At 41.3% G+C, this 23890-nt stretch overlaps 1 protein-coding gene across 6 annotated transcripts; it reads right to left on the reverse strand.

Moving 5' to 3' along the window:
• prom1b (prominin 1 b) lies at nt 1–23635 on the reverse strand. 6 transcript variants are annotated; one of them, XM_084006463.1, is made up of 28 exons: nt 23023–23635; nt 15575–15636; nt 15075–15101; nt 14782–14987; nt 12891–13011; nt 12737–12800; nt 12538–12627; nt 12072–12095; nt 11628–11845; nt 11464–11538; nt 11258–11321; nt 10747–10906; nt 10143–10295; nt 9776–9899; nt 9486–9589; nt 9099–9183; nt 8844–8990; nt 7361–7432; nt 6117–6209; nt 5192–5245; nt 4857–4937; nt 4386–4454; nt 3891–3980; nt 2689–2804; nt 2135–2191; nt 1878–1969; nt 302–336; nt 1–201 (listed from the first exon to the last, which is right to left on the reverse strand). In XM_084006463.1, exons 1-26 carry the CDS (start codon nt 23291–23293, stop codon nt 1900–1902), a joined length of 2697 nt encoding a protein of 898 aa, XP_083862589.1. In that variant the 5' UTR covers nt 23294–23635; the 3' UTR covers nt 1–201; nt 302–336; nt 1878–1899. The 6 variants fall into 6 exon arrangements, with proteins under 6 accessions (XP_083862589.1, XP_083862588.1, XP_083862590.1 ...); XM_084006462.1 differs by having other exon boundaries at nt 10747–10903; nt 11246–11321; XM_084006464.1 differs by lacking the exon at nt 12072–12095 and having other exon boundaries at nt 10747–10903; nt 11246–11321; nt 23023–23634.
• Between the last annotated feature and the right edge of the window lie 255 nt (nt 23636–23890).

Below are 23890 nucleotides of genomic sequence, written 5' to 3' on the forward strand. Positions count from 1 at the left end.
ATAATGACTGGAACTGATCAATATGAGGGAACACTTAAAAATACACAGTTGGCTGGCATCTGAGGTCCTTGTCAAATGGCTTGAAAGGGTAACGAGGGGTGAGATGCCCTCACCGCACAGTTCCTGATTGTTGTTGCTCTTCCCTTTGGTCCTTGGAAGTGATACAAGATCTGAATGGGAAAGCTGGAAAGTCCAGTGATCCTGGGAAAAGAGAGAGGCCACGTTAAGAAATAAAGCTGGAGTTGTCACACAGTGGGTTTTCTTTTTTATTATCCCTGAAGAGAGGAGTAGATGCACTTACCACGTGGGAAATATCAGTTCCAGCTCTCTTGTCCGCTGTGGGAAAAAAAAGAAAAATGAAATATCGATACGGCAATATATCGCGATACTCTGCCGCCCAATATACTATTGATTTTTCAACTCCAAAGATCAATTAAAAAAAAAAGATTTATGTTTAGATGCGTTGTGAATGCAGTACTTCATTGTTCATAGTTTTGACTAAATTTGTCCTCTGATCAATATCATCTGATGTACATATATGGGTACTTTTCATCTTTATTTATATCGCAATATCGTGATACGTATCGTATCGTGACCAAAGTATCGTGATATCGTGATACGTATCGTATCATGACCAAAGTATCGTGATACGTATCGTAGCGTGAGGTTCTCGCCAATACTCACCCCTATAAACTATATAAACAGAAATGAACTGGGGTGTGAGAATGCAGATCTACAAGAGGGTTATGTTAAAGGAGTCATCACCTGGTTTTATACGTATCCAGCCCCCCTTGGATCGCTTTGGATCAATTCGTAAAACTTATTAGAAAAAAAAAAAAAAATTTTAATCAAACATTGAGCTTGTTCTGACCCTTTTTCGTACCGCGATTTTATCACGCGAGATTACGCGCGAGGTTTTGACTGGTCCGGATGTGCATTGTATAATATGTAATGAGGCGCGCGTTGATTCGCCGCAGGAAGGACAGAGCCGGGGGGGCTTGCCTGCATGCAGACTCCAAAACATAATGGCGGCGCTTCGGCGATTTCAGGTAGCGGACGGGGCGGGGTTGGGTGGTGAAAGAGGGGTGGGCTTATGCAAGTAGCCGCCACGGTGACGTCACCGAAGGCGCAGAATCAAAATCTCGTGCTTTAGGAATGCACACCCTTGTGTGCTATTCCTGTTCGGAAAAAGAGCAGAAGCGAAAAAACGGCGCCACTTTCAAACTCCAGCCTTTCAGGCAAGTTTCAACTGAGGTCAAACACAGATATGCATGTTTTAACAAGAGAAATTGCGATTTCCGGGTGATGACTCCTTTAATGTTGAATATTCATTTACGAGCTTCAGTTTCTACAGGAAATGCACATGACTGTATTATCTATACAATCATTTTCTTTGCAAAACGCTCCAAATCTTGCAAAAAATAGCAGGAAAATTGGGCTTTTCCACCAAAAAGGAATGTTGAAGGCGATCACTAGCAAAAATGTGTATCAGCCGTTACTTAACGCCATCTTTGATGTGCATCTTAAAATAATAACATTTTGTATTTTGCGGCACACACAACCACCTTTGTTACCACAAAATGCTGGACATCCAAGGAAAAAGATTTTAAAAAATCAGTTGCTCATATATGGCAGTCTTCATCTTAACTCCATCGTGAGTAACTTTTCCTTTTTGAGTTTTTGAAAATGACATCGTCACTTGAAGAGACAACAGTGATGGATGAAGAAAACAAGAAAAAATGGAAAGAGGAGGAAAATCTCCTGGATGAAATCAGACCAATGATGATGAAGTGGCCGGTGGTTCTCAGATGGTTTTTAGTTGTTTGTCAACGTTGTTAGATGAGGGTTAGTACAAAGTGATACCTGACAATCAATACCTCATCGCCGAGTTCCTTTGGGTCACCAGTCGGAGTAGCTCGGGGGAGCAGATGCTCGAGGGAACCGGGTCAAAGTGTCGGAATAGGGAGAGCTACATGTACACACACCCACAAACACACAAACATATATATACACACACATAGGGAATCCTTTATAAATATTAAATCTGTAGAGAAATGTCTGCAGACATATAATATAAATATCCCTCTGCCAATTAACACCGCGGCATGCATGCAAGCAGAGACGCTGCTCGTACCTGACCACAGCGAGGTCTCCGTGGACATGTTCACCATGATTACCTGTATTACCCATACTGCAACACAAGAGCGAGGGTGGACAGGTGAGAAAGAGAATGGGAAGACTCCGCTGAAAGCAACCAGGACGGCGTGATCCTCGGAAACAAGGAAGAAAAAAAAAGAGAGCAGGAAGACGCAGGAGAAGATGATGAGATGACGATCCATGCAAAGAGAGGAAGGACCGTGCGACCGTGCGATTTCAGATGAAAAAAGGTTCAAGAAAGATGGTTTGAATAATCCCTGCCAAACGGGGAATAGGCATGTGGAAGAGGACGGAAAAGACATTAAAGTGCAACAAGCCACGGGTAAGAAGTGCTGGAGAGAGCGGAGTAACATCAGGAGTAAATATGAGGATAAACAAAGGCCATGAAAAGGAATAATGACAGAGAGAAGGAAAGGAGAAGATTCATTAATTTGGTTTCCAACTACAGAAAAGATTCAGAGAAACTACGACGGCAAAACTAACAAAACATCCGTCTGTGTCTATATGTGCAAAATGTGTGTTTGGACTCACTCTTCAAAGACGTCCTCTGTGTCCATCCTTCTGTAATACTTGGCCAGTTTGGTGGAGAAGATGATACTGGGAACCAGAAAGATACAGCAGCCTCCCAGACCAAACCAGAATGTGTTCTGGAAATAAAACAAAACACATGTCGAAGTATTTTTCATTCATTCACACACTAATGTCTCTGAAATCGATTTTTAGTGCTAAAATGATGCTCAAAAAGATGTTTTAAGATCCTTTAAAGTAGTAAGTAGAAAGTAAAAGCAATATTAGCAACTAACACCCTACATTGTACTTAAAATATCAATAGGAAAAGTACTCATACAACAGAATGTCCCCTTCTAGAGTCATATATTATTGCATATTATATTCATATTGATGCATTTTAATCAGCATTAATGTTAATGTTATTTTAATGTTATAGCAGATAATATAGAGATTTCTCCATGGGACTCATTTTCACACTATTGTTTCTATTTTTTCGCTCTTTATCTGCAATGACGGTTTCTTTCTTACGACAAATGTACTTATTGTGAGTCGCTTTGGACATAAGGGTCTGCTAAATACCCTAAATGTAAATGTAAATTAACTGATAAGAGTTAGTTGCAGCCCTTCAGATGTCACATAACGGCACATGGATGCCCAAGAAAGAAATGTCCACACAGCAGTCACAAATAGGACAGGACATACAGATATAAACATGCACACACGTGAAGAACATACAGTACCGTAGCTGCAGGCACATGCCGGAGCGCTGACATATAAAACATATCTGTGTTCAGATTGACCACAGTCTGTGACTTGTTAGGGCTCTCACTAAACTCTCCCAAACCCACACACGATATATAGCCGATATGTAAATATAAGTCTTTACAACTCCTTCGGGGCAGGGTGAAAAGTAAAGAATTTATGTGTGCGTTGCTCCCCGTCCTGCCTCAAAACAGAACCTATCTCATCTCAGTGTGTGTGAGCGAGTGTGTCAGGAGGCTTGAGGACATACTGTTCCCTCAGCGTGGCCCGGATAAAACCCGCTGCTCCCTCAAACCGTCAAAGAGACGCTTATGTTTCTGGTGAAGTCCAAATGCATGTGGGGGAACATGTGCTGTACATACAGCTGTGAAATGAATCAGTGTACCAAAGCAGCGCAGGCGCACACACACACACACACACACACACACACACACACACACACACACACAGTAGTGCCTTACCACTGAATCGACTATGAAGCTGCACGCTACTATCTCCATGCTGTCCACGATGTTACTGATGGGTTTACACTGGGCCACCTCTGCAGTCAACTGTAGGGAGAAAACACACACAAAAACCACCAAAGTATAGCTTACAGTGTAAATGTAAAACCATAAGTTGATGAGTACAGTGTAGCAGTGGAAGACGATCTCTCTTCAGCCTTCTTATTATAGACGTTACATTTAAAGGAAAGTGGCTCCTTAAAATAACCTGGTTACAATCAGAAAACCCTCAAAGGCTTCTGGGATTTACTGAAATCCTGGACCAGTTTGCACGTGGAGTTAACATGCGTCTTGTAAAGATTACAGGCAGCGGGTTTAATTGTTCCCTCACTCAATCATCAGGTATAAATCCAACACTATGGGAACAAGTTCTACTTTGGGATTCAATTACCACGATATGAATGATTATATATAGAGACATCAATCATGATAGAATACAGGATGTGGACTCACCGAGTCTTTAACCCATTGTGTGTACTGTCTGAAGTATCCCACCAAGCTCTGTGTGTAGCCCATCGTTTCCTAGACACCAGCAGAGAGGAAAACATGTCAGCAAATGTCTGACTGCAGTCTGAAAAGTTAGGATTAAGTTAGTATGGATTCCTAAGGAAAGATAAAATAGAGTTCTTTGATACACTCCCAAAAATAGCACCTTAAAGTTGCTATTGTAGTGCTGTTTCTGCTCAGGTTAATCAAACGTGGGGGTTGTAATACAAACGGTTGCAGTTGTTAAGTGTGATTATTTCACACATCGGGTTGACAGAGTAAATTGAGATGAGAAAGTGATGAAAATGTGTTTTTAGATGAATACTTAATAGCAGTTTAAAGCAACAAATGTGGGAAGAAATATAAAAAAGGAGATGAAAGAGCCACGTGTGTTACATATCACTCATAATAAAATAATAATACTGCATTTTTTAATACCTGTTTCACAACATGGGAGGCATTATGAGTGATGAGGTACTCTGCTGCATCGATGGCACTCAGGATATTCGTGACCTTGACCTAAAAGACAGAAAGTAAGATTAATTTGTATTAATGAGACATTAAACAAGTTAATGGAAATATTTATTGTTTTATGTTCACCTGGAATATCAAACAAATCCTTCAATGTATTAAGTTTTGTTGATTTTAACAGATACGATGGTTCTATTAAATCAAGTCAATATGAAAGTAAAAGGATCTTTCTATAATAAACTGTGGGCGTCCACAGATAACAGCAGCCTTGTTGTACTGGAGAGTTTTGTGTGCGTCCTCACCGGCAGGTCGCTGGACATCCTCTGCAGTTGCCTGATACTCTGGCTCAGTGTACTCTGTGTGAGGAGACAACAAACAGTGACATTACTCACTATTAGAGTTGTTCCGATTCCGATACCAGTATCGGAAATGCCTCCGATACTGCCGGCGAGTACTGGAGTCCAGGCACTGATCCGATACCACGTAATTTATTAGAAATAGGAATGTATTTACTGATTAGACTGGCTAGTTTCCATTTGCTGTATTCATTCATGTTTTACAAAGGGTTTAACCTGAGCCAGGCCTGACCACAATGATAATCATATCAGTCATGCAGGTGAAGTATGATCTTTTTTTTTTTTAAACACACTGGTATCGGTATCGGTACTCGGTATCGGCCGATACCCACAGCAAGAGTATCGGAATCGGTATCAGGAGGGAAAAATGGTATCGGAACATCTCTACTCATTATTCCCTTCAAGATTAATTAAGTTCTATCGTCTCTTATCTTACGAACAAAAAACTCTGTCACGACATGAACAACACGGCTACGACACACAGGCAACAAGAACACCGTCACGTTGCAACGTACGAACAGTGGCTTACCCGCGCTCTCACATATTTCTGTCACCATTACATGAACGAGAAGGAAGAGAAAATAAGCAAAGTTGAGGGGAGCAGCGAAGCAACACATGTTTACTTATACTGACTGTACTTATACACTTTAATGTCTTTAAATTATATTTTTATGCATCTATTTGTATGTTTTTTTGTGTGGCTTTATGCACAACTCTCTACATCGATAAGCCTTCAACTAAACCTGATAAAATCACAAATACAAAAAGTAATGCACTGACTGTACATTTATTTGGTCAGGCGTAGGAGATGAGCTGTGTGTATTTGTATTAAGTGTAGATGTTGAATGTGTTTAATGGGAGAGGTGATTACCATTGCTTGCACCATGGGAACCACCTGGTCTCTGTGGATCTGTCGGATGCTGCTGGCATGTCCTTTCAGTGCGTTCTCCAGGGCGCCACGTGGCTGTAAACAAGCACATTCAGAAGATACAGTGTTTGTTGTAGTTTTTGTTGGCAACAGTTTGGCATCGTAAACTTCACAGCTAGGGGCTAAATAGTAACTAATTGCATTGGTAGCGTGGGAGCAAATCAATTGAGTAGTCGGGTCATTTCCGAATAGACTTCAGACTTCTTTTTACAACCAGAGGAGTCGCCCCCTGATGGCCAACAGAGAGAATGCAAGTTTATGGCACTCCCGCATTGGCTTCACTTATCAGAACCGGAGGTTGCCTCCTGATAAGAATGCATTGGTGAATGCAAATGATTTGCACTACTCTGGTTAGTTGTTGTCCCTCAATTCCACGTCCAGTCTGGCATCACAAGCTGCAAATCAAACTATAAATAAAAGGAGAGCACAGAAATGGAAGCCTTGGGCCGGATATCCGCTGCCAGCTACACCGAAACAACAGAAATAAACTGCCACACACGCAGCGGCTTATCTGTCATCACACCAATAGTTAGTTGCAGTTTAATCTTTAGGATAATTAATGAACATTAAGTCAATGAGTCATTATTCCTTTCTTCCCGAGAAGAACATGCACACACTAATCCTTCTGTGGCAGGTCCCATGTGCCTTTAAATGGCACAGTTCCTGTACTATGTACTGTGTGCATGTGTGTGTGTGTGTGTGTGCGTGTGTGTGTGTGTGTGTGTGTGTGTGTGTGTGTGTGTGTGTGTGTTAGGGTGAATGGGCAGCTTGTTCAGACCGACTCAGCATGAAGCCGAGTCATTTTCCAGAAAGGCTGTCCAACTGTTTATTTGGTTTTGTAAGTTTAAGAATATTTCTATGTCATTTCAACTGCCTGTCAATAATAATTAGAATTAAAAAAAAAAATCTTACTAAATAGACATAAAAAAGTCTAGGTTGTGAGTCTAAAAACTTTAGCAGTATAAGTTGAACTTTATCTAGTTGTGACAGATGCAGCTGACAAATATAAAAACTCATCATACCACATCTCTCTATGCAGTTACTTTTTTTAAACAGCAATGCTATAACTTACCCAATAATTCAAAGCAATGTGTATTAAGAGTGTAAAACAAGTGTTATCACACTTCATTAATTTGATTGACTAAAGCAGAATGATGCCGTTGCTGTAATTTGTGGATGAGACTCACCATTTGGTCGGCCTGAGCCTCCAAGTCAGCCGAGAAGGACAGGAGGTCGACGAGGGTGACGCCCTTATTTACCTAAATCAACAAAACAAAGCATGATATAGTTTTAAGTTGTATTTAGGTTGCAGACTGGAGATGCATAATCTGAATCAGAATTCCCTGCCCAAAGTCCCAGTCGGGAACATTTTTTGGATCATATTCAGCGAAGCCGACACTATGCTCTGATAGAACAACATAAATCATCTGGTTTTAGAAAAAAAAACGTGCGTAGAGCCTGTTGTTTGTTTTGCAAAAATCGACAGAGCCCGGATCATCCTGTCCAATCAGCACGCAGGGCTGTGTTCGTGCACACACAGAGCCCCTCCCCCCTCGGGTCGTTCCACTATCACAGGGGGGAGGCGGAGGGAAGTAGCAACAAGCTTCTAATTCCTCGGTTAAAAACTGAAACGAGGAGGTCCAAAACAACCAAGGAAAAGAAAACACCGGTGGAAAAGAAGGAAAAAAAGAAAGATGGCGACGGTGCCCGTGATAAAACCAGAGTCAACATCGGACCGCGTTTCAAAGGTGGCGATCTAAGGGATTTCAAAGGGCACGGAGTCGAGGGGAAGGAGCTCGGTGGTCGTGGGGGAGGAGCCTGAGAGTTGGAAACATTCAAAATGTTTACAACTCGTTTGAGTGCCCTCGACCTGCCAGACTTGCCGACTGGGACTTTCACAAAAATTAGAGCTTAAAACACATGTTTGTATTTGTATTTACAAGTAAATAAGATTGGTAGATAATTAGGGAGGAGCAGAAACTATCGACATTGCAGAAACTGCAGGCTGAGCCTTACCTTAAAGGAGTCATCACCTGGTTTTATACGTATCCAGCCCCCCTTGGATCGCTTTGGATCAATTCGTAAAACTTATTAGAAAAAAAAAAAAAAATTTAATCAAACATTGAGCTTGTTCTGACCCTTTTTCGTACCGCGATTTTATCACGCGAGATTACGCGCGAGGTTTTGACTGGTCCGGATGTGCATTGTATAATATGTAATGAGGCGCGCGTTGATTCGCCGCAGGAAGGACAGAGCCGGGGGGGCTTGCCTGCATGCAGACTCCAAAACATAATGGCGGCGCTTCGGCGATTTCAGGTAGCGGACGGGGCGGGGTTGGGTGGTGAAAGAGGGGTGGGCTTATGCAAGTAGCCGCCACGGTGACGTCACCGAAGGCGCAGAATCAAAATCTCGTGCTTTAGGAATGCACACCCTTGTGTGCTATTCCTGTTTGGAAAAAGAGCAGAAGCGAAAAAACGGCGCCACTTTCAAACTCCAGCCTTTCAGGCAAGTTTCAACTGAGGTCAAACACAGATATGCATGTTTTAACAAGAGAAATTGCGATTTCCAGGTGATGACTCCTTTAATTAAACACACACACACACACACACACACACACACACACACACACACACACACACACACACACACACACACACACACACAGATTACCTCAGCCAGGTAGGCTTCGTAGTCAATCTGTCCGACTCCAGAGTTGGCGAAGTTGATGAGGTTGTCTCTGCCGGCCTGCTCCAGCAGCGTGATGTCCTGCAGGCCAACCTGCACGCTCTCCAGCACTTTGGCCAGATCCTTGTTGTACTGTTTGCAACCACACACATACACTGATGAGTTATTCATTTGCCTCCATTAATGCATCAGTAACACAGACTTCCATCATCGTTTGCTATCCAGTGAACCGACACGTACCACAGTTCTGTTGAGGAAGGAGTTGATGTTGAACAACGTCTCCAGCTGCAGAGAATGGTACAGACCATTGTTTTCATAGCAGTCCCTACAAGACAGATACAGTGTGGTCACACACTGAAACTCCTCCAGTCATGTATGTGCATTTGTAAAGCCCCTCATTAATTGCTGTTTATTTTAGACATTAAAACTGATTATATAAAGGATCAAAATTAGGTTTCACCAAAATGTAATTTGCAGCAGAAACAACACATTATATATTATTTATTAATCTACAGCTTTGAGGGATTTGAGCAGGGAGTGTTGCTCATCCGGATTATTCATCTTTTTTGTCATTTTGTCAATGAGTTTTATATACATGATGTACAGAATGAGCTGTGGGCATGTTACCTGTACATGCTTCCCAAAGTCAGGTCAATGTTTGGATTCTGAAACAGCATCCCAGGAAGGAAGTTCTTCTTGGTAGGATGAACCAGGAATGGTGTGTCGATGATCTACACACACACACACACACACACACACACACACACACACACACACACACACACACACACACACACACACACACGGTGTTATTTAGCACAGTCCTGCTCCGATAGAACTCTCTCCATAAACCCAGGGAGAGGCGGAGAGGAGGTGGAAGTGTGATGATTCAGAAAGGAAGAGTCTGTTTTCTGCACCTTAAATAGCTGTCGGTTAGCCAGCGGTTCACACAGCATCTTCTCCACGTTGCCACCGACAACAAACAAGGTGGTCACGGCGGCCATCAGCACCCAGCCGAACATGAAAGAGAAGGCCACCCCGCTGAAAGAGCAAGAGACGTGTGAAACATAGTCACATGACGAGGTTCTGCATTATTCAGCAGGGCCAACGCTGCAAAAAAAGATGGTAATCCGTGGGACGTATGAGTTTATGAACCCACATAATCTATTCAAACCTTCCTATCAATAGAATATAATGTGTCAGTAACCAGTCTCTACTTCATCACAGGTCTAGAGAGATGAATTCTACGCTACAATCATCTACTGTGTTGTCGTAGTAACGTACGCGATCAGCAGGTTCCCGCCGGTGTTCGATAGGCAGCCTCGCGTTGTTGGCGTAGCTTGCTTGTCGTAGCCACAGGTTCCACACAGCAGTCCCAGGATGTTGAAGGCCAGGACCAGGACGAACATGCAGAGCACCGCCACACAGCCAATCCACCTGCAGCACACACACACACAAACACACTGACTTTCTGACCATTTGTGAGGTTTACATACATTTTCTGCAGGCTTACCCTCACCATATGAACCTATTTTTCCTCTCCTCTGTATCGCTATTTATCAATCTGGATGGTTTTGTTGTGAGTTGCTTAGTTCTGGAATAACCAGGTGTAGACTGCAGAGGATGGCAAGCAACCATAGACTGTATCCAACAGTAAGCAACTGCCACCACTGCTATGCTCACGTTTTTCTTTTTCAATTGCTTGAAAAGGGATTTCAACGTATTTACACGATGCTACAAACGCCAGCAGCATTAAAGAACTGCTGAGCGCTCCACATAGTTTTTTTTTCTGGTTGCCAAGAGTTGAAAATCCTCAACCCAGCTGTCCAAACACAACGGAGGCCAACCTTCAAATTCTACATGTAGAGACTAACACACATGCACAAACCTGTAGAAATCCACTTGGTCAACCTGTGGGTAATACGACTCAATCTGCTTCTGTCCTTGGGTGAGGAAAATGGTGAAATTGACCAGAGAAGCTTCCACGGGGAACATTTTGGAGAAGCTGTTGATCTCTGTGCCGATCTTATCCAGCATGCTTTTCACTCCTATAAACACACATACAAACAAAAACAAACAGAAAATCAGAAAGCAACATGAATTAGACGCTCAGAGGGGACAACACTGAGAAAGAGGGGTCGAACAGGAAGTGGAAAGGGACAAAGAAGACGGACTTACGAGGTAGAGCTGTGGATTCATCATAAGTACGCAGGTGAAGGCGAGGGAAGAAAAAACGTGTAAGTGAAATGCAGTCAGACATAAATCTCATATCATTTATAATTGTATTTGTATATTTTTTACGGGAAACTAAATACACATACATCCAGTACAGCATACACACACACACACACACACACACACACACACACACACAGAGACACACAAACACACTTGTGTACCTGAGACAATGTTTTTAGTTTGTTCTTTTACCAGATTTGGTGTGTCATTAAAGGACGAGTAACCCTGGAGGTGGAAAACAAAGAAAGATATTCAGAAGAATATTTAAATTTATTTGATTTAGGCTTTGTTTAATAATAAAGAATATGATGGGTGAAAAAGGAAGTGACAACGATAAAAGGAGGATGAGCTGGAGACAGACACAAACCTTCTGTACAATGTTGCTGAGGTCCGTTCTCAGGACGGTGTTGACGTTGGCCAAGGCATGACTGGCATCTGGCAGCTGATGGACAGAAAGAAGCAAAGAAGGAAGATGAGTAAACACCCCCGCTCGTTTCCAGGCTTGTCAGACCATCTTGAGTTCCTCAGTACCCTGGAGAAGTCCGCGTTGATTCCCAGCTGGGCCAGCGTGGACCGGATGGCGTTACAGGTGGGAGACACGGCTCCATTAGTGCAGGCGGGGTCTGATAAGGTGTTAGACAGAGAGGCGCGCTCCCCCGACAGACTGGCCTGGAGTTTCCCCGTTCCCTCCTGGAGAACCTCCAAGGAGGAGCTGACGTTCTCTAGGGCCTCTTTGGTCTCTCGCATGGCTGCAGGAGTGAGAGGAAGGGTTACAAAACACCTACACAAATAATCTACAACAGTGTGTTGTTTTTGTATCGACTGGTGAGCCTCATACTATTCATATAAATACACATTTACAATTCACGCACAACAACCACATAAACTATACATAAGTATAAATAACACTGATTTCACAAAAAAACACAACAGAAGACGTTTTACAAGGTACAACAGTGATTCAGCTCTGATTACCTTTGATGGCATTCTCAACTTTAGCTTAAATAAAAGGAAATGTGAGGATGTCAAAGAGGACAAAGGAAAGGTAAAGCACGGTGAGCATATGCCCTTCAACAATGCAGCATCACACTATCACTATTTCACAAAGATATATCTAATTATAGATATATGTTGCAGCAAAGATTATAGTAACATCCAACATGATGAAATTTGAATATTATGAATTTTACTGAGTTTGTCTGAGCGGCTCAGAGGTTTCTGAGCATCTTATGCAACACATGACACGAGCAGCATTTTACATTGTACCAAAACAGTTGATGCTGATATTTTATCCTTGAATATCACCGATCAGACGTGGTGACAGAAAGAGGAGCTGTTGTTTCAGCTCAGCGGCCTCAGGACTGCATTATCACACAACCTCTCAACTGTTTGAGCTGCACAGGAGGTCGTACTAAAAGCTCATACAGAGTGTGTGTCTTACCTCCTGCCATACGCAGCGCGTTGTCCAGCGAGGGAACCACCTCTTTCTCCAGCTGACTGTGGATCCTCCCTCCAAGCAAAGGTCCAATGTCTGTCAGGGATCATGGACGGATCAGACTCTTTCATGACCAAACTATAGTTACTGGAGGTAAACACGGGGAGCCACAGGCAATAAATAATACTGACTGAATTCAACTTACTGTCCAGGTCCGACAGGACCTTGTTCTTTGCTGTGGTATACTGGGCTGTCAGGTACTCGATTTGCTGCATCAGAAGACAAACATTACACACATGAGATTAAACGTGACTTTTTGTGTTTGTCTTTTTTGTGTGTGTGTGTGTGAGGTGGTTTACCGCAGGTGTGTTGTTTGCAAATGTCTTCATATCTCTCATGTTGGTGTTGATGAGCCGCCGGCTGCTCTTTATCTGCATGCTGATATTATGGTTTGCAGCGTAGGCGATGAGGGCTCCCAGACTGAAACACACAAACGTACAGGACCAGCAGGGTAAAGACAGTGAGCAGTATCGACCAGCAGAGGGCAGCAGGGGTACACGCAGCTTCATTTCTGCACATCAAAAGTCACTCACTGAGATTTCACATCCCTCTCTTTTTTTTAATTATATCTCAACTTTAAAATGTGGATTTCAAAAGAAGTCACTCTCCAAATGTGAGCTTTCTCTCCCCGTCTGACTGACTTTTATGAATGAGGGCTCATCAGGTATAATCATCATTTAATCCCAGTTTTTTCTCCTGCACACCCGACATTAAGACTTCCTGATGAGCAAGACATGTGTCCTGATTGTTGCGAGTCGAGTTAGATGAAAAGACGTGGGATGCTCTATGACAGTCTAGTGTCTCTTTCTCTACGATCCACCTCTGTGATTGGCAAAGATTTAACAAGGACTATGTATGATAGTGGATATTGACTCATCTCAATACATCTGCTGTAATATACTATAGTAAACGTACTACAATTTGCTGTGATATTTCACTGTTTTATAATGCAGATTCTGCTATGGTGCTGAACTGATGACATGCAAAACTTCAGCTGACTTTTTGTTAATTATTTCAGGGACTTTTGGTTGAGTTTTATTGCTGAACTTCTTCTTTTACCTGCCACATAACTTTCACTCTGCTGAGCCTAAAGCACAGATTTGAGTGAATGTCAATAGAAGGAGAAAAAGAAGGAATCTTCTGTGTGAGAGATTATAGAAGAATCACAATCAGATCAGATCTCGAAACGGCCACAAATGACATCACATTCTCATTTATGTATTTGTGTGTGTTTGTGTGTGTATGAGCGTGCATGCTTGTGATGTGAAAGCATTCATTCAGACAGAGAGGCCTCTCACCGTCAGCCAAGTGATATCAGTAACACCTAACTGTCCGGCACAGTGTGGGTCGTATTTCTGCATCCTGCCTCCTACACGGCAGGTAAACTGCTGATACGGTATGTTTTCAGGTATCATGGAGTATCCCTGCTTTCTGAATACAGTTGTGTGAAACCTGTTGTGGCTCGAAAGGAAGGCTAAAGACGACAAGTTTTATAATGAAACAAATAAAAGTGTGTTGCGGAGTTAGAAAGAGGAAAAGTTACCACCTTAACCCTGCTTGAGGCAACATTATCCGCTATTAGCATCACACCTGAATCCCCTACTAACCTGCCAGCGTTTAAGTTGCATTGTGGGTAATGTAGGCACCACATTTTGACAAGGAAGAAGAATGTTTGCTATAAAAAAAAGAGGTTCTTTTGCATCAATGTCGTTCTTTTTTTTGACAATGTTAAAGGAGTGCAATCCTAAAAAGATATGCAAAAACAAAACAACAAAAACTTTTGTACATCCCTTTTGCATGAAATCATTCTTACATTTGATCCGGTATACTCAAGTAATCGGAGATCTCTGCTCGTTTATATAAAGCTCAGTGAGGTGACCTCTTTTTGTGTGTGTTTTAGCGTTATTAATACAGATTTACAGAGATGAGGGAGAAAGAGACTCAAACCAGGGATGTTGTCGTTCATAGTCATTATATTAACCCCAAAGCTTTAGCATCTTAGGGTGGATTCAAGTTATGAAATACACAAATGCACACTTGTTGCTTTCGGATCTACGACTTTAAATTTAGCAAGACACGCTTCCATTTCTGTTGTACATCTTTTCCAGTACCCGTCAGAAAGCAGTAATAGGATCCCCACGACGATGACAAACAGTATGTAAGGCTGAAAGGAAGATCATAACGCCTCACACAATGAAGATGGAGGTGGCGATGAGGGAGGCGGTGTAGAAACCTCTCTGACAGTCGGCGTTCTTTCTCTGTCTCTGGTGCATCTCCCCCCCACAGTTCTCGCAGCATCGACACACGCAGAAACACAAGCCGATGACGGGGGTGAGGACCACGAAGGTGACACCGATGGTCGCGCATATGAGGAATCCGGCCTCGTAGTAGATCCACTGCAGGAGAAGATTCAGACAATCGTCAATCCTTATATAAGTCGCTATAGAGTGTATTATGTGAACACGATGTTATGAGGAGTTTACCTGGAGTAACAGGACCACGTTTTCTGGCTGAAAGCACGTGCACACAGATGCATGCAGAAAAAAACAACGTGCACGTGCAAACACACACAAACCCACGTTCACACACCAAGAGGGACAGAAAGACAAACACAACAAGGTCAGTGTGACAGCCAAGAGATTAAGAGGCAGCAAAATTCCAATTTCTAAAGAGGGATGTGAAGGCAACGGAAAAAAACAGAGGGGAAAACGACTGTCAAGAAGTAAACTCGATCTGGGGAATCTCAACAGGCTCGTTAATATCACAGTAAGTATGTGTCCAAAGTATTTAAGAGACTAATCTCTAATGGTAACACACTCTAAGGCCATAAAACACCATTTCTACACTTGCATGGTGCATTTCTTTTAAAACGTACGAGTACAGAATCTTTCAGTTTTACATCAACACATATATTTATCCGTAAAGCATCCTTTCACTGCTTCATGTCAAGATGAATCTCAATGACTGCTGAAAAGAAACAAACCTTTCTCCATTCTTCTATTTTGATTCCTCCCATGTTTTCTTGAATGACTCTGACAATCAGGTCTGAAAAAAAAAACGGTTTTGTAAGCACTTCACTACACAAGACGTTTAATTCACATAAATGTCATTATAATCTCTTGCACGGCAGCATACCAATCATCTGCCAATTTCACACATAATAAAAAACACCTGCTGTATAACATGTGAGAAGCCACGCCGGAGCGGAAAGCCCAGCAGAGATTATGAGGATTCATATTTTAATTTCCGAGGGCGGTACTGCGAATGCATTTCCTTATATAGCTGACAGCTGTGTGGTTTTTGTGGAAACATGTTGTTTGCCAATGAAGACTGCAGTCCGGTCCAGCTGTCTGTGTGTTTATATAGGTCAGGCAGCACTAAGCCTACCTGCACGGTGAGGGACTCACCCAGACTGTTACTCAGCAGGTGAACACTGATTCCTACACACACACACACACACACACACACACACACACACACACACACACACACACACACACACACACATGCACGCGCACACGCGCACACACACACACACACACACAAAGAAAAATAACTGTACTCTACTTTGTCACAATTTTTTAGGTACTTTTACTTTCCATTTTATGCTCATTTATACTCTATTATAATTATAAATATTGCACTTTTTACTACATTACTTTTGTGTCTTTTGTATTACAGATGATATAATAATATATTATCTTATTATTTGTAATATAACATTAAAGTATTACATACTTTTACCTTACCAGCTACAACAATCGTGATGCATAAATACATATTAAATAAATTAAACAGTTAGTATTTTACTAAATATTATTATTTTACTTTTAAAATATGTTATGCAAAGTGCTTTCACTCGTGTCAAATTCTAAATTTAATTAAATTTACTTAATGTCCTAAAGTAACAGATCAGAATACTTCTTACACCATATATATTTACTACATATACACATACACGCTTCTTGCTTTGGTTTGGTCCCTGGCACTTTTATATAAAACTAAGGTAGGCTACACTTTTGTTTTAAGAAAACAATATTGTTATTTATATGTTATATATGGAAATATAGTGCGACTAGTTTTGTTTTTCTCATTTTTAAAATGTACCAGTAAATTGGGTGAAATAAAGTACTATTACTGTCACTTTGTATGTTACACTGTTTTATTGTCCTCTCTCTCATGTCATCCATTCTAGCGTTGCAACTTATGATTAAAACAATTCATTTTTTCGTATGTTTTTGTCAATAAAATGTCAGAAAATATCAAAAATATCCCATTATAATTTCTTATAGCACACGGTGGTATCTTCAAGTAATTTGGTACTCAATAAATGAAATGAAAAACGAAAAATAATCTTCAGGGTTTGAAACAAATACTGAATTATGATCGATGATCAAAAGAGTTGCTAATTTATTAACACATTTTTTTAAATATATTAACTACCTAATCCTTTCAGCTCTCTCTACAAATGGCCACAAGAATACTTTCACATACATAGTATACCGAACAATGTCTTAATTAATGATGTTTTTATGTTTTTGATTGACTGCCTCTAAATCACGTGAGGTTTAAATGTGTTTTAAAAGTAAAAATAAACCTTCCTGGTGTGTGAAAGGATCTGAGTTTTTGGATATCTTTTGCGACCATATGGATAATCCTCTCAACAACATCCTTCTCTCCTGCTGGGAGGCGACTCTTATACTTTTCTCAGAACTGTTTATAAAACAGGTTCACCTGCCGGAGACTTCAGACTGTCATGTGAGGTGAAGACACATCTCCCTCTTTTAACTCTGCAGATGCAGCATATGAGCACATCTGAGTCACGTCGATGCCACCTGTTGTTGCTCAGGTACTTAGTTAGCATTAGCCACCGAGGGCAGTTAAGCTTAGACAGCTTAGTTCAGTGACCTAGTATAAGAGGTAGCTACTGCAAACGAAAGGAAGAGGGGGGATAAACAAGAGTAAGACCTGGAAGGATGAACAGGCCGCGGCCCAACTTGCACTAATGTATCTGCTGCTATAGTTAGGACGGGGAACTGATTTTCTACCGACACAATCTGTTGTGTGACATTTTCGGCATCTGTTGTGAAGAGCTACCTTTGATAAACCAACGTTTTTATAATGTTATTTAACATTTTATAGTGACAGGCCTTTAAAGAAACCCCAGTTGGACGTCAAATAGGGTGATGCAAACATTGGATTCACACTAGAACACATGCTCAGTCTCATAATGGCCACGGTGAAGCTAAAAATGTCAATCAAACAGTCATCAAACACTGATATATATATATAAATCAGAACCTACAACCCTCTTGCAATGTGTAAATATAGGCTCTCACAATCCCCTACACTGACCCGCTCTGAGAGATTACAGGCGTGGACAGAGTCTTATGCAACCTGACAACCATGGGGGTTTTTTTTACAAGAAAGGCACATTTTACATTTAAAGTATAATGAAAACACTCTCAGCCCCCAGCCTCAAAACACAGAAGGCATTATGCATTTGAATGCATAATGTTAATTGTGTATTTCATGAACGTATTAGCCAGCTTGTTCGCTCTTAAAACACAGCTATAACCTGAAGTTTACTGCTTATTTTTGATATGATGGATATTTATATACAGCATGGAATAGACAGTGGAACTGACTTTAGCAATTTACATCCTCGTTACCCTACTGGAGAAATTCAATTATAAAAAAAATGGAGAATTCATGAGAATAAGGAGCTGGAAAAACACACTTTTAGCTGTTACGCCTACTACAGCATTAGCTAGCAGTGGCGACTTGCAACCCCTCATGACAGGTTGCATGTGTTAATGATCTGTGAGCGGTTTAACCAGAGAGGGATTTTTACACCTGAGATTCTTTTTTTTAATTAATTACAAATGTCTGCTACAATTCAATTTGTTCCAACTGTTTTATTGAAATGAAGTATCCCCAAAAAAAAGCTAAACATGATTATTAATCCCAGAAAAATGTTCTTTTTTCTTTCCTATGCATTTTTAACCTACTACCATGAGCATATGGACCGGTATTGTCTCTGACATGTTAAATAAGCTTAAAATTGATGTGAAATTGTATTCATTAGAAATAAAAAAAAGCCAAGGTCACTCCTTTACTAATTTTTTTTAAAATTTCAAGCCACGATGTGTGAAGAGGAAGTGATGTCGGCTGCAGTTCAAACGGTGTTACGACGTGTCAGGTTTTACCAAAGCGCGTTATGTAGCACTAACTCGCTTACTGTTCCTTTAAATACTACTAACTGTATGTTATACTCAGTGTTACACAAGGCTATAAGTCCTGCATGTATTTCCATGGCACCAGGACCCACAGAAAGTCACATAGCCAACTGTGAGCTGGAAAACAACTAAGAGGATTATGAGGTCTTCCCTCCTGTTTGCACTAGACACTTCATTAGAGGCTTCCCACAAGATATCATCAATTATTTTCATTACGCATTAATGTGCCCATCATTTTCTTGATTCATTGAGTGATTGTTTGGTCTTAAAATAAATGGCAATAATTGGAAACCCAAAGATATTTAGTTTACTATGATTTAGATAAAATATCAGCAAATATTTGAGAGGTAGGAAACAGCTATTTTCTGTTATTTCTGTCATTTTGCTTCAGAGACGCCCAAAAGTACATGCTGTGCACTTTAGCATCAAGAAAAACATGTTGACAGCTGTGTGCTTGAAAATAGCTAAATAAAGTGCATGAAAGATGAACGATGAATGCAGATACGCACGGTGTTACAGGCGCTCGCTGCTCTGTCCTCTGGTCTGTTTGTTTGGGCATCAATACATGATAAAATTCACTTTTTGGGAGCTGTACTTCCCCTCTCGTCTTCACATCTTCATCAGGAAACTAATTTGGATTCTCTGATCTGATTTTCTGACATTTGCTTCCTGATAATCAACCTTGTTTTCAACCAATCACAGTAATTAAGGCAAACGGACAAATACCCGGACTATGACCCACTTTCATTTTGCGAGTGTGTGCACATTTGTGTGTGTGTGTGTGTGTGTGTGACAATGCCATCTGTAGCAGGGATAGCATTACAGTGTTAGCATTAGCCATGTGGATGCTAATCCTCTAATCTACCCTGTGTGTATCAGAGGGATAAGACACAGCCTCCTCAGTGAAAGAGTCCAAAATGCTTCTTCATCATAAAAACAACTGTCACACAGATTTGTAAAGGGGGATGAGCAGGTCGGGAGACGGAGACGCGAGAGCCAAGAGAGAACCAATGATGATTCACACTCGAGCATCTCAACTGGAAACCTGACACATTAATTCCATGTATAATATAACAGGGACTTTTGCCACAATCCAGTTGATCCGACAAGCCCAATCAACTGTATTTCCTCAGTCTACCTTTCATTTGCATTTCTCCATCTTATCCTCTGGTCAACCTCAACTCTGACCCCCATCTGTAACGACGACTCACAACCCAATAGGAACCCACCGGCTGATGGCAAGATAAGCCTCTGGGGGGCAAGAAGGTTATATTTCTGGGGTTACGATGTGGTCAGGGGCTATCCGAGCCAGGACGTTCTTCTCCGTGTGTGATTTCAGTGCGATTAGCGTCTTGAGCACATCTGAAGAGTAGCCGGTGGGTTTCCAGATTGCATTTTGGCCAATGTGTCCCGCCTCCTTTGCTTTCCACACAGACTGTTTACATGCAATGCAGAATCTAATTAATTAATTAGAGCCTAACTCCCAATTAATTATAACCTCAACCTCAGCAGCTCTACAGGAAACATTATTTGATGGGGTGATAGAATTAGAAAAGATTAGAATCAACACAAGATAATTTACCACCAAGGATAATTGCATTTACTTGCATTCAGAACGTATAAAGTAATATTTCTTTGATCAGTAAAGTGTGCTTATGCTGCTGTTCTTTGTGCTGTTTTTCCTCATCGGAAACAACTAAGGTTGATTTTATGGTTACTTTTTCCAGGATGTAAAACGATGCGGACCAAACCCAAGAAATCCCTATCGTCCACAACTCGGACATGTAAACTTTACATGTAAAATGTTGAATAATAAGATTAGCATGAATGCTGAATCTCTGTAAGACTACACTACTATACCAATTCATACCAGTGAGTTAACTATTACAAGTCCTGACAGGCAACGTATTTCATAATGCCCTAAATGTAACGTAGTGTAAACAGTATGAGTAAAATCGAGGAGCAATTATTCAACATGATGTCGTATTTCAATGGAATCCTACCGGAATTAAATCATATATCAAGATATCATGACACATAATTATGTCATCTCAATTGATAAAAAGTATAAGCTTATTCAAATTACTCAGAAAATCTGAATCGATAATCAATTCTGATTTTTGTTATTGTGTGCATGCATGGAAAACAAAGTCAAATATTTATTAATATTTTCTTTTTCTTTTTTTTATTAAAATGTCAATTGAAACTGTTGTATTCATGTTGCATCTGAATTAAATTAGAAAAACTTTAATTCACACAGCATTGCACAACATAGGCTTCATGATGTAGTTATTTCATAAATATTATTTATTTATTGAACTTTAGTTTTTGGATTGACGGAAAAATGGATTTCGATGCTCGTGCTGCAGTTCCCCTTTTAGGTTTCCAAACTAAAGTGATGACGACGCTTTTCTCTGTTCCTGCCAAGTTCATTTAGTTAATTAAGTTAGTTTAACATCAGCTGAACCTGCCAACCCTCGTCTTGAGTAATGCAGTTGTAAACAGTGTAATAATAAACCCTCGGGTTATGTACATTGTGTTTTATGTGTGTGTGATTTTGCATGATTTTTTGCATATATGACATGTGATGAGGTAATGTGAGACATGACATCAGGGTGGTCTCTACCTGACACACACTTCATACTGGAAAGTCCCTGGCAGCAGCAGCATATGGTCCAGTGGATTAAGGTATTACGCGGTGATGCAGGTGACCGAGAAAGCCTCTTCTTATCGCTGATCTGCTAATTGATTACCAACCATGGGCACTAACCCTGGACACCAAAATGGCAGCATCTTAAAACCTTCAATCCTATTTCACTATATCATCCTCCAACGTGAACACTAGAATACATGCGGCACAAAAACAAACCGCTTTGATTTAATTTAATTCTAGCTCTATCTATCCAGGACTGTACGACACCAGGCGGCCAGGACTGAGAGCAACATCCACATTGTATTTATTGATCAAGTGACGGACCTGATCACCTTTTAATCACTGCGATAATGTAGAATCTTGGGCCCCTGAGAGGATCATTTATGAGCTATGACAGCTATTGATCCCATTAATCTGCTCATTTTTGAGCTCAACAAGAACAATTCACCAATGCTTACAGTCCCTCTGTGTATGTGCACTTTCCTTGATTGGTTTTTTTGGAAGTTATGTGTTGAGACGTTACCGATTTACACACGTGGGGAGCATAGATAGAGGGGCAGTGTGCAAATAATTCCTGCCGCAGCAGTCTCTTTGAGGTTTTCAGTGTATTTGGACTTTGTTGTTTGGTGTATGATGTAAAAATAGATCAGTCAGCGTCTGTGAAATCTGTGTGTGAAGGTAGAGACAGAGATTTCCAACCTTCGTGACTCGTGACCCCTCAACACAGGTTATGGCTTGGCAAGTTTATCTCCAAAGAGTTAACTTTCCTTTTCTCAGAATACATTATTGAGACCTTAATGTGTAAATATCCAGTATATTACAAAAAACAACAAAAAATGGACAGTAATAAATGCTATTTTTCTTCAATATCGCTCACTAATCTTGTCAGCCCCTTCGTTTAATCTTGGGAACTCCAGGTTGGGAGCCAATTAGCTTTACATTAGCTTTTGGTATAATACAGGAGGTGTTACTGCTAACAGCTTCTAACTACCATCCAAAACTCCCTAAAAACTCACTTTGCATGGCATCCCCTCCTTGCAGTGTGATGGCCCTCTTAATATGGATCATACATGTGGTTTTGATTGTTTCTAATATTGTAAAACACTGCATACATGTTTATCTTCTCCATTTCTTTTCATTCACGTTATGCATGTATATATTATTTTAATATAGCATACTATTTACTATACAAGGTACAGGCATACATCTTAATTTTCTACTGGACATACGAAATAAATCTGTATCTTAATTATGACACTTGTGGTGACAAATTGTGGTTACTGGCCATCCCATAACAGTATGTGGTCAATAGAAATAATTTGCAGTGATAACAGGCCCATTTTGACGTGTAATTGCAGGGTAGAGACAGGTGTAATTGATAAAATTCTTAATCAGGTCATTTAATCGAAGGGGTCGCGTCATTTAGCGTTACACCTGTTAAAGCCGCGTTACACCTGTTAAAGCCACACGAACACACATACTTTAGGGTTATTTAATATGAATTTGAGCTATAAAAGTAAGTAAGACGGATAAACTCACCTTTGGGGAAGTTGTTGGGTTGAATAACGTAGAGAAACGCGTGGACCATGTGGAAGAGGAGCCCTATGGGTCCGGGCTCGTAGTAAGCGTGGGTGTCATAAACCGCCGCCGGCACGAACCCAAAATCCAACGGCTCCACCGGGGGACGGGACCGCTGCCTGCGGGAGTCCACCCGGGACGCGGCCGTGGTCTCGTCCCTCTCGTCCGCCTGCTGCTCGCCGCCTGTGGCCCCCCAGCAGAGCAGCAGGACGAGCCACCGTGTCCACAACATGGCTCAGGAAAGTCCAGCTTTGGAAAGAAAATGGGATAAAAACCACCAGCCCCGGCCGTGCTGCAGTCTAGCGGGGGATGGAGAGACGAGCTGGTGACGTGAGAGGACACCTGTCCCTCCCGGTGCTCTTCTTTTTACCGCTCACAGCTCACAAACCGTCAAAAAGAAAACTTTTAAGCGTAACATCCAACGGTCGAGGTTCGAGCAGCCGTTAGCTCCTGGTTTTCTCGGTACGGACTCATCGCCGGAGGTCTCCCGACAACTCAAGACGACCAACGGCCGAGGATGCGCTCAAAATCTCGGTCTCCTGTCCTCACTCTCACCGGGCGGCTGCGAGTAGCCTAATCCCGCGTGCACGTAAAACCCAAAGGACGCTCGCGCTCGCTGAGAGCTCGCGCGCTGGTGCTTCTGTGACGCGCAACACCGCCTGTCATCCGTTAGCTACAAGCAGTGGTGGGGAGTACATTTACTCAGGTACTGTAGGCTACTTTACTACAATTTTGAGGTACCTTTACCTGTACATGTTAGAGGAAAATATTATTATTATTATTATTATTATTATTATTATTATTATTATTATATTACTCTCACTGTTAG

This window comes from Eutrigla gurnardus (genome assembly GCF_963514095.1).
Source record: "Eutrigla gurnardus genome assembly, chromosome: 3".
NCBI classification, from domain to species: Eukaryota; Metazoa; Chordata; class Actinopteri; order Perciformes; family Triglidae; genus Eutrigla; species Eutrigla gurnardus.